Raw genomic sequence first — 12174 nt, 5'->3', positions numbered from 1 at the left:
CATTTTTTTCACTAATAGAATCTAATCGACAGAGAGACTGATATTTCCTTCCACAAGAGAGAGAGAGAGTGAAGTTTGGTTTTTGAATTTGATTATGATTGTTATATATAGTCTCTCTGTGTCTTGTAGCGGTAAAGCTCGAATACTTGGTTGGTTTTTCAAACATGGGGCAGCTTCCTCTTCATCTAGGCTGAGGATTCTCCTGTATATTTTTCCTAGGTTTTCTTTAATGATTTTGACCGTTTGGCATTTGTTTGTTCGTTACAAAACAAAAATGAGCAGTGACTATCTCTAATTTTGAGATATTATTTTCTGGTCCGGTGTTTTGAAAGTGAGTGGAAGAGAGTTTTTACAACTCCCTGTTTGTTTTAACAACTCATTATAACTTATTTTATCTAATCATTAAAATTTTTAAAAATTTTCACACAAAATAAAATAAACAATTTAATTTTTTTAAATATTAAAATAAAAATAATATTAAAAAAATATATTCTAATAATATTTTATTCAATTTTTAATTTTAATCTCAATTCATCTCTTCTATTAAAACAAACAGAGACAAATATCCTTCTGTTGTTTGATTGCTGATTTTGGAAGCATTGCTGGGTTATCATTTTGCCGAGGAGAAAGACATTTGAAGCTATGGTTGGTCGCTGATTTTTACAAGCATTTCCGAGTTACAGCTTTGAGAGAAAGAGAGGTTTGAAGAAGAATAAATATTCAAATTACAATTAAAATTAAAATTAAAATAAATAAAAATATTAAAATTAATATTTTAATAAAATAATGATAGATTTGAAGAATTTGTTATTTAGTATTGTTGAAAAGTGACTAGCTAAATTTATAAAAATAAATTTTCTAGTCAAATTTTGGCCAAACTTTGACTAGACCACTACTAATGTTACAAGTATCAATATCAGAATTAGGTAGAGAATGTTGAATGTTGGCTAAAACAAAAAAAGGCTCAAGAGGACTCGGAGGAGTGTACATCACTTGCATGTTAATGCGGTTGAATGAATGCGCATTCTCACAATCTTTGTTTTTTTTTTGTCTGATATATCAGATTCTCACAGCATAAGTAGACAGATTTCGGAGTTCTATAATCAGAGCATATTAAGTCTCAAAAATGAAGCCAAATGCTTAGAAGTATAGCTAGCAGAATAAAAAGAATAAACATCCTCTGGGATCCAGCTATTGCATTACTGAATATGCAAGGCGTAATCTTAATAATCTCACTTCTTCTTTCCGCCCTTGGCAGCATCACCAGCCTTGGTCTGCACACATGAGACATAGCAACAATTGGAGAAGATAGAGAAAGTCCAATCACAGTGCGAGAGAGAGAAAAAGAGAGGGAGTGTCGAATTTCAAAGGTGGCTTCATTACCTTCTTTACACCTCGGATTTTCTTGGCCCTGTTTTTCCTTTCCTTTAACTGCTTCCTTGACTTTTCCACCTTGGTATCTAGTCCATTCTGCCATCACAAGCAATAATTATTCAGCAGAATATAAATACAAAACAATGCACTGCATATATCAACTCATGGACCGAAGATTTGTGGGACCAAATTTTATATGCTAAGAGATAATAAATTTATGTGCAGAACTATACTGCCATTTGTTCTTCCTCCTGACCACACAAGGCAGCTACATTTGAATCTAACACAACATTATAAGAGCCTGGCATGTCTGACTGAACCACGTTTACTTGCACATGACAAATTTCTCTCTTTACATCCGCAATTAAAAAAGATAATCCAAAAATGAGTCAGCACTACTGAGCGTGTTAAATTTGATAAAATCTTCTATGAAGAGAACTCGTAGCTGAGGATTCAAAGACATCTTCCGCATCATGTCACCAGAAAGGAACTTGGATAACATAGAGAATTACTATCTAAATATGCATCCTTCTTGCAGCACAGTAAGGAAGGAAATCTGGAGCCAAAGTTTCTTATAAAGGAACATATCATGCAACTTAACAACTGCATATAAATACTAACTCAACTCTTATTTCTTCTCTCTTTTTTTCCCCTCGGCAAGAACTCAACACAACTCAATTGCACAGGTATATATTTTTACCTATGTAATTGTAAATTTCCACATACCTCTTTTCACTCCCTCAACCTGAATTAACAACTCTTTCTCACCATTACATTAACCGATCTCCATTGCACATGATGAAACCATCCTAAGCGACTCCCTGGGTTTTCATCAATAGGAGCCACCCCAACCTTTGTACAGATGACTCTCTTTCTTATCTAATCTTCCTTGACGTTCCTTATCATCCATCTTAACACTCTCATTTCGGCTAAATTTGTTTTGTGAACGTGCTGCTTTTTAATAGTCCAATATTTCCATTCTGAATCTTTTCTAATATTTCCCGTGGTTGTATATCTAAGCCTATAATAGCACTTGGTCTGTTAAATTTTGTACATAGTCAATCCAAAGCCTAAAGAAAGGAGTCTTGTGCCAGTTCAAATTCAGCTAAGCACAGCAATTCACTGAACCGATGTTAACCTTCATGAATGGGTTCATTACAATAGACCATAATAAGCTAAATACTAAAGGACAAACAAGGATGCGCCAAACAATAAGTCCTAACAATTGATGGAATTTAACACACTTGTCAAGACCAGAGCGTTATAAGAACCTCCATACAAAATAAAAGGCATAAGGGAACTTGAATATCAAGAAAATGCAAGCAACAGTAGTCCGTGTGCAACAATCATTAACGTCTGCTCGTTTATTGGGCCACACATGACACATCTGAGATAACTAGCAGTCAACTAATGATTTAAGGGAAACAGCTGATTGCTGCTGACTCATGATAAAATCAACAGCTGGCTGCCATTGTCACTAGCAGACTTTTGGACATAGTTAAATAATGATTTAATGTTTCTCCTTTGAATTTATCATATCATGTGGGAAGGAGGGGAAGGGACTAAACATTCTAAGCTAGATTCTCCCACAATTTCTCTGGTACTTTTACTTTCTCCAGTCATACCAACATCACTTGCAATAACTTTGAACAACCTTGGATCTTCTTATTTTACAATAAATCATTTTTTTTATAAGTAAAAATATTATATATATATATATATATATCAATAGGAGTAACCAAGTACACTGGATGTATACAAAAAAACACCTAGCCCATACAAGAGAGCTCCTAATGACCCAAAAAGCCCACGAAAATTAGAAATCTATCCGAAATACACCAAGCCCAAATTGGAATAGAACACACCTCCCAACCCAACCCCTTGTTTCCCTTAAGACTAATACTCCTCCCAAAACTACCTCTACGAGGACGTCTTCAGAAAGCCCTCCCTTTAGTCTTCTCTTGACTTGAACTACCTCTCTTAGCGTCGTAGTTGATTGCCCAAGAAAAGACGCTTTAACTCCTTGCTTTTCTTAAAAATTGATTCGGTTTCAAGCGAGTGACCTGCCTCAATCGTAGTGAGTAGTGCTTTAAATTGGTCTTCACATCCTCTATGTGAAAGCCCCACAATATGTTGAATCTCGTAAACCTTATGCAAAACCCAATTCAATGGTGAATCCGCTATATTGTTTATCGGAGGGAGAGAAACTAGGGGAACAACATTATCCCCAGATACAATTCCCAACTGCACTCCCGACCCTAGACATTCCTCCTCACAAGGCACCAACGACAAACACATAATTTCCTCCCTGCCATATTCTACATTCAAATCCCGAACCTCCTCAACAACTATATTGTTGTTGTCCAATGTTGTTGTCACCATTAAAGATACCTTCACCTCCGGCATAGGTGTCATCATTCCATCGACGAGGACATTGCTTATAGTTATAGGTGCCCCACCCCCCGACAATCCTTTATGTGCCACTTTGTTAGACCCTATTGCTCCCTCAGGAGGCATAGACAGGTAGGGGAAGCACTACCTTATGTTACCACATTTTCATCTTTTATGCAACTTGGCCCTATCTTGCACCATGCCTAAGTTGTTCACAATTCAAACCCTATCCCTGTAAAAGTCTAATCATTCATCCTACCTTTCTATATTGGTAAGCTCCACACTGTTCTTGCAAGGGAGAAAGTTCTATTTGAACTAGAACTAAGGGTGGCAAATCGTGTTAATGGGTCGTATTCGTGATGTGTCAGGTCGTGTACATTATACGATATGGGTCAACCCGAACACGACCCATTAAGCTTAATGGGTCAGATTTCCAAACCCTAACACAATCCATTAAAATAACAAGTTGACACAACACGGCCCGACCCGTTTAGACCCGTTATGAATTAATTAAAAATATATCGACTCAACACGACCCGTTTCAACCCGTTTGTATAAAGGGGTTGAATTGACCCAAATAATTAATTTGACCTAATTAGCATAATTTCACATAAAAGTTAAAATCACAATATCTCCCAAAAATATAAAACTAACTACATAAGTCTAAAATTACAATCCAAATAATAAAAACACCAAAATTACAATCTAATGGAAGTGTGGGAGACGGTTGTGACTCATGAGAACTAACTCAACTGAAAACTGAGAAAGAGTTAGGAAATACGAATATGGTTAGAGTATTTTTTATTTTATGTTAAAAAGGACATAATTGTAATTTTGGGATAAAAAATTTAACGTGTCACTGACGGATTAAACGGGTTGACCCGTTAGTGACCCATTAATGAATAGTGTCTTAACGGGTCAACCTGTTTTGACCCGAACCCGTTAACATCAAACCCAAGCCTGCTAATTTTGTGTCGTGTTCATGTTGGGTTAACGGGTCGTGTCACATATTGCCACCCCTAACTAGAACACATTGGCCTCACCCAAAACCTTTTGGGCTGAACAACATCAATATGACATCTTAAAGGTCCAATTCACTCACCAATAGAAAAAAAAGTGGGCAGTCTTTAATCAATACATTAATGTCTATAAGAATCCAAAGCATTTGTATTTCAAAGTTTACCAATTAAACCCTTGCAGTGGCAGTGGTTGTTTTCTTCCGACCCATTCCCGTCTCGCCAAATCACCTTAATCTATTTTGAGCTAATCTATGCAGCTAAGCCTGCCTTAAAATATGAACAATATGTTCCACATATTTTATAAACATCCAATCAAGGAATATCAGTTAATTACACGTAAAAGCCGGTATGAAATATGAGATTACCCTGATAAGCCTGTACTTGGGCTCATATTTCTTTGCATTCTCAACTGAATCATAAATCAGCCCGAACCCAGTTGACTTCCCACCTCCAAAATGAGTACGGAACTTGAATACAAATATGGAATTCGAGTCTTTCACCTCGTAAAGCCTTGACAATTTATCTTTAAGCTCGGCCTTCATTAAAATTGAAAACCCCACTCGAGTAAATACAAATGGAAAACAAAAACACAACAATTTAAACACGAAGAAGCGGAAGTTATATGCAAATATACAATGGAAATTCAAAAGGCCATACCTTCGAAACATTGGGCCTCCCGGGATGCAGAACATCAATGACCTGCGTCAAATACAGAGTGCAATTGTAGCTGTAATAGCTTTTTGACACAAATCATTTAGTATGAAAGAAACCTTACCCCAGTTGTGTTTGTATTCAAAGAGTGAAATTGTTTGTTTTCGGATTTTCCAAAATCTTCCCAGCAATCAAACAGATCGAAAGAGAGTGTTATTATATGGAACGAGTTTGAATACTATAACTCACGAATTGCTTCCTGGAAAGGAGCCTGTTGGTCATGAACTTCCTTGTCCGAATAGTCACCGCCTTGTCCGCCATTGTTCTGAAGAAAAGCAGAAAAGCCTCTTATTATAAAACACATGCATACATCATACACAAGACGATTACGCAAGTGTTGGAGACCCTAATTAATGGAGGAGGAGCAAGTTGAGCAACGTACTATGGTAGTTGCTTTCGCTTTTGGTCTACTTGGCAATGGCGCCGGCGCTGTTAAGTGAAGCTGCGTTTGAAAGAGGGAAAAGAAACCAGATGGTATTATTAGGGTTTAAGGTAGAGTGAAATGCCTTCGGCTCTGTTTGGCTTCTCGGGGAGTTACGCTCCAGCTGCGGACTGGGGTTGTCCAGGTTTGAGCTTTGAGAAATATTTTCACGGAAAAAGAAATACAAAAACAAATTTATAAATTAATGTAATTTATCAAATTATAAGATTATTTTTATTAATTTATTTTTTTAAAAAACTTGGAGTACTGCTAGAGCTATCGCTGGCGGCTCCCGCTAAGAGCTATCGCTGGCTCTAGCATTTGTTTTTTGATGTGTTTTTTTTTAAAATTATTTTTTATAAAAAAAATTTTAATACTTTTTAATATTTAAAAAATAAATTTAAAATATTATTAAAAAACATTTCCTTTATCATAAAGTAAAAAAAAATTATTAAAAAATATTTCATTAATCACGAAGTAAAATAAAAAAAATAATTTTTTATTTTACTTCGTGATTAAGAAAGTATTTTTTAATGATATTATAATTTTTTTATTTTTTTAAAATATTTAAAATTGTTAAAAAAACTTATATAAAAAAAATTAAAAAAACACATAAAAAAAATACATTAATACAAGCGGTAGCCCCCAACAAGAGCTGAGAGCGAGACGCTTAACATTTTCCAAAAACTTTTATGACAATAGTACTTCTTGTGAACTTTAGTATTGAATAAGAACGGGTGTTAATTTTTTTTTTTTAAATATCTGCACAATAATTCTTGGCACCTATGAATTTGGCTCACTTATTTTGAATTAACCCATTCCATTTTATATCAATTTTAATTTCATTTTTAGATAAAAATAGGATATTTTTTCATATGGAAATCTTATAAGCTTGAAGTTTCAACATATTTTCTATTAACTAAAATGAACATTATGAAGGAAGAAAATCCTTTATATTGGGCCAAGAGCAAGGCCCAAGTTACAACCTACATTTGAGGTCTGGGTGGAACTGGGCCGAAGACATGAGCTAGATTAGAGCTCAGGTGTACAGTAGTACTTAGGTCAGGGCTCGGGTATGATGCCCGGATTGGATCTTGATCATAACAGGAAGTACATGCAAGACTTAAGAGGGAAGAAACCTAGCATTCGGTGTCAGACGAAATGGCTTGTGACTATTTACACACAGCCTTAATGAAAGACATGCCGCATTCAATGCGGTCCAAAGAAGAAGGCATGTTGCATTCAATGCAGCCCAGAGCAAGAGGCGTGCCGCATTCAATACGGCCCAAGGCCCGAGCAATACCCAGCCACCTTGAGCACTTTATAACTCGGCAAGGTGACGCCACAGAGGTAGCTCAGCGAATCGAGAGCACAAACATATTATCTCCTACTATGCAACACCTCATTATCGTGGAGACCAAGTCGGTGACTATAAATAAGACAATACTAGTCGCAAGTGAGGTAATCAATCACTATCACCTTACATTCTCGTCTCCATTACTGTTTATTATCTCCATCACCATCACTGACTTAAACATCGGAGGATCAATGGACCCCGAGGTCCCCCCTTAGTTACTGTGCAGGTGATCACTCGAATACTGCCAGCGTGAAGTTGCCCAAGCCCTCGAAACATGACATCAACAGTGGCACCGTCTGTGGGATCTTTGTTGTCCCATAACGAGAGTGTCCTTTGTATGCCGGCAACAACCCGCTCTTAGCATTCGTAGTGTGAAACGGTGCAGTCCGAAGCAATGGAAGCAAGATTCAATGAAAAAAATGAAGCAATACATAAACTCATGGCGGACATGGAGACCCTTCGACAAGAGAACATCGCTTTACGAAGGAATGATGAAGAACCCGAGGTAGACCAACAGAGTCATCACTCCGGAGTCCATCCTCATCCTAATGCAACCACCACAGATGAAGAACGACGTAGGGTCAATATGCAAATCCAAATGGAGGTGGCAAAGCAAATAGGCCAACCCTCCATGGTAGACCAACTGCCCACCAATGCTAAACTGTCGTATAGTATTGGGATTTTGGCAGTACCTATACCTTTAAAATTTAAAGTTCCTTAGATGGACGCATACGATGGGTCAAAGGATTCGTTAGAACACCTGGAGACCTTCAAGGCCCACATGACTCTCCATGGCTTCCCTAGCGAAGTGGCATGCAGGGCTTTCCCCCTCACTCTAAAGGGTGTAGCACGAGTGTGGTTCAGTTCCCTACAGCCCGGGACAGTGGATAGTTTCAACGAACTAGCACGTATGTTCTTAACACAATTCATAGTCAGCCGAACAAGGATAAGGCCAGCGGCCTATTTGTTGACTATTAAGCAAAGAGACGACAAGAGCCTCAAGTCATACCTCTCTCGGTTTAACAAGGAACAAATTATAACGGACGACCAAAACGAAAAGATCACTCTGGCCACACTATTAGGAGGGATCTGGCCTCGTAATCCCTTTATGACAGAAGTCGCCCAGAAGACCCCAGCAACCTGAGGGAGTTTATGGACTGCACTGATGGTTACATAAATGGAGAAGATACGCTCCAAGCGTTATCTACCCCCAGAAAGAATGACTTGGAGAGGGCAGATAAGAAGACAATAAATTGACATCAAGGGTCGAACCAGGGGGCCTACAAGAAGAGGTTTTACGAAACTAAGGGCAAAAGAAAACCCGGCCCTCGTATACACCCTAACCTAATGGTTGAAGCTAAGGAGGACTTGAATCCGCGAGAAGAGCAAAGACAAAGTTCGTCGCGCCCCAAATATTGTTCCTTCCATAGGAGCAATGGACATAACACGCAAGATTACTATACAGGAGGAGAAGGTTTGACGGCCCAGAAATTCGTGCTAACCAATATGAAGACGAGAGGGATGAGTCACAACAAGACTACCGTCCCTACTCATGGAGAAACCAGGATCGAAGCCCTATTCGGAGGAACCAAAGTCCAATTCGCAGGAATTACAGCCCGACCTGCAAAGATCAGAACCCTACTCGGAGGAGTAATAGGAGCCTTGAAAGAAGAAGAACCGCGAACCCTCACGGAGAAAACCCACGTCAAAGGGACTCGAGAAGAGAAGAACCTCCCATAGGCGAAATCAGCACCATAGCTGGGGGATATGTAGGGGGAACGACTTCCTTGGCACGAAATGTCCATGCAAGAAGGGCTAGGTATGAAGAAGTATTCTCCGCCCATAGACCATCCTATAACAACAGGGGTCAAACCGGAGAATATCTCATAACTTTCAGCGAAAAAGAAGGAGAAGGTTTGTTGGGCCCCTATGATGATGCACTGGTAGTAACAGTACAAATAGCCAACTATCGGACCAAAAGAGTATTGATTAACAACAGCAACTCCGCCAACATCCTTTTCTGTGAAGCTTTCATTAAAATGGGAATCACTCCTGATTAGTTGCGGCCAGCACCTATGCCCCTCAAAGGCTTCACAGGGGACACATCTAGCCAATTGGAGCAATCACTCTATATGTGTTGGAGGGAACAACTCCCAAAACATCTCTCATAGTAGACTTCTTAGTAGTGTAGGCCCCGTCTTCATACAATGTAATCCTTGGAAGTCCGTCCTTGCATCAAATGAAGGCTGTAACCTCCACGTATCATCTGAAGGTAAAATTCCCAACCTTATTTGGAGTAGGAGAAATGTGTGGCGAACAGCAGACCATAAGAGACTGTTACATCTGGGAGATGAAGTCAAAGGCGATAGCTATACAAACTGTTGAGCAAGACCACGGCGAGGCAGCTAGGCCTCCACCTTCGGCTTTAACAGAGCTAGACCAAAAGGTAAGGGACAAAGAGGCACTGAGGCAGGTGCAACCCAATGAGACAGCCAGGCCTCCACCTCCGGCTTTAACAGGGCCAGACCAAGAGGTAAGGGACAAAGAGGCATCGAGGCAAGCAGACCCAACAAGGCAGCCAAGTCTCCACCCTCAGCTTTAACAGAACTAGACCGAGAAGTAAGGGACGAAGAGGGATTGAGGCAGGCGGAACCTAACGAACCGTTACTTTGGATACCAATGGATCCTGAAAAACCAGAACAGACTGTGCGAATGGGATCCAAGATGCTCACCGAGCTGAGCCGGTCTATGGAGCAGTTGCTTGTCGAACATTGTGATGTCTTCACCTGGTGGCATGAATAAATGCCAGGTATCAATAGATCGGTAATAGAGCACTGCCTCGGTGTAAATCCTAAGGCAAAAAGAGTCAAGCAAAAGCGTCGTAGTCTCAATGCGGAGAAATATGCGATCATTGCTGAAGAAGTGGAACGCCTTCTAGTTGCAGGGTTCATTCGGGAAGTTCACTATCCCAAATGGCTCTCTAACGTCATACTGGTCAAGAAGGCAAGTGGGAAATGGAGAATGTGTGTCGACTTCACTGACTTAAATAAAGCCTATCCTAAAGATAGTTCTCATCTCCTAAGGATAGACTTGATAATGGACTCAACGGCCGGGCACACCCTACTCAACTTCATGGACGCATACTTTGGCTACAATCAGATCATGATGAGCCCCGATGATGAGAAAAAAATGGCATTTATCACCGACCGATGACTTTATTGCTACAAAACAATGCCATTCGGTCTCAAGAATGTAGGAGCAACATATCAATGTCTGGTCAACCGAATGTTCAAAAACCAGATCAGGAGAAACATGGAAGTTTATGTAGATGATCTTCTGGTTAAGAGTAAGAAATCCGAACAGCATCTTGATGATATCCGGGAAGCTTTTGCAGTACTGAGAAAATACAAAATGAAGCTCAACCCGCAAAAGTGTGTTTTCGGAATCGAATTAGGAAAATTCTTGGGATTTATGGTTTTTGAACGAGGAATCGAGGCCAATCCCGAAAAAGTTAAAGCAATTGTGGATATGCCTCCACCCCGAACTTTCAATGAGGTTTAGAGACTGGCTGGGAGAGTAGCCACCCCTAGCTGCTTCATCGCGAAGTCAACCGACCGATGCCTCCCTTTCTTCAAGGTCCTGCGGAAAGCACAAGAATGGGATGAAGATTGTGGAAGGGTCTTTAGCGAGCTGAAGAATACTTGGCCCATCCACCTTTGCTCAATCAAACCACGCCAAGAAAATACCTGACTGCCTACCTGGCTGTATCGCCCAATGCGGTGTCCGTCGTATTGACTCGAGTAGAAGAACAAGTTCAACGTCCGATTTATTATGTAAGTAGAGCCTTCTAGGGAGCGGATGCTAGATACCCCCGAATGAAAATGCTAGCATTTGCATTAGTGATCACTGCCAAACGATTAAGGCGTTATTTTCAAGCTAACCCAATAAAAGTCCAAACTGATGTTCCCTTGAGAAAAATATTACAAAAACCTGATACGTCTAGTCAAATGACTAACTGAGCAATCGAGCTGAGCAAGTTTGAGATTGAGTACCTTCCACGCACCGCAATAAAGGGCTAGGTATTGGCAAATTTTCTAACCAAGTTCTTGAACTTTCCCTGGGAGATGGTCATTATGCCCCAGGGTAAGTCGTGGCAAGTCTACATCGATGGCTCATCCTGCCAAATCGGGAGAGGAGTGGGAGTACATGTAATAATGGACTCAGGAGAAAAACTGGACTACGCACTCAAGCTCAGGTTCAAAGTCACCAATAACGAAGTTGAATATGAAGCATTTTTGTCAGATCTAACAATTGCCAGATCATTGGGGGCAACTGAAGTTGAAGTGAAGGCTGATTCTCAGATAGTGGTGGGGCAAGTAACTGGACAATTTCTTACGAAATGAGAAAATTTGAAAAGGTATCTCCAATGGGTAGGAGAAGAATGGGATCTCTTCCAATATTCTACCATCCATCAGATTTCAAGAGTAGAAAACTAGGAGGCAGATCGACTAACTAAAGCTGCCTCAGGCTAAGAAGGAGTCCCACTCCCAAATCACATTGTAATTCAGACTATTGATGTAGTAGCAGTAGGGATTCGAGTATCCACTATCGAGATCCTACAACCCCCAGAATGGGCTGTGGACATTCTAAAATTTCTTCAAGAGGGAATCCTTCCTGATGATCAAGAGGAGGCACGGAAAATTAGGAACCAACCGGCTTGGTTCACTTTGGTGGAAGGAGTCCTATACAAAAGAAGCTACGCCGAACCTCTATTAAGATGTATCTCCTTCGAACAAGCCCAATATGTGCTAGCAGAGATACATGAAGAAGTTTGTGAGAACCATGCTAGTGGAAGGGCACTAGCAGCGCGAATTGCCGGAGCAGGGTATTATTGACTTAAC

General features: G+C 39.9%; 1 protein-coding gene across 1 annotated transcript; it reads right to left on the bottom strand.

Annotated features, from left to right (window-relative positions):
• Positions 1-983: 983 nt before the first annotated feature.
• On the bottom strand, positions 984-6006 carry LOC109020706 (40S ribosomal protein S24-1-like). Its single transcript, XM_019003227.2, has 6 exons — positions 5878-6006; positions 5685-5760; positions 5442-5483; positions 5150-5320; positions 1384-1470; positions 984-1274 (listed from the first exon to the last, which is right to left on the bottom strand). The coding sequence occupies exons 2-6, from the start codon at positions 5754-5756 to the stop codon at positions 1233-1235; spliced, it is 414 nt and encodes a 137-aa protein (XP_018858772.1). The 5' UTR covers positions 5757-5760; positions 5878-6006; the 3' UTR covers positions 984-1232.
• Between the last annotated feature and the right edge of the window lie 6168 nt (positions 6007-12174).

Source organism: Juglans regia, chromosome 7 (genome assembly GCF_001411555.2).
Source record: "Juglans regia cultivar Chandler chromosome 7, Walnut 2.0, whole genome shotgun sequence".
NCBI lineage: Eukaryota > Viridiplantae > Streptophyta > Magnoliopsida > Fagales > Juglandaceae > Juglans > Juglans regia.
The sequence above is the reverse complement of the archived record's forward strand: the minus strand, read 5'-3'. Positions and strand labels throughout refer to the sequence as shown.

Bases quoted from the DNA above. Each gene is read 5' to 3' on its own strand.
- LOC109020706 (XM_019003227.2), bottom strand. From the start codon at position 5,756: ATGGCGGACAAGGCGGTGACTATTCGGACAAGGAAGTTCATGACCAAC. The intron at 5,484-5,684 runs GTGAGTTATAGT...TATTTGACGCAG, and splicing joins TCCTTTCCAGGAAGCAATTC to GTCATTGATGTTCTGCATCC. The intron at 1,275-1,383 runs GTAATGAAGCCA...TCATGTGTGCAG, and splicing joins AAATCCGAGGTGTAAAGAAG to ACCAAGGCTGGTGATGCTGC.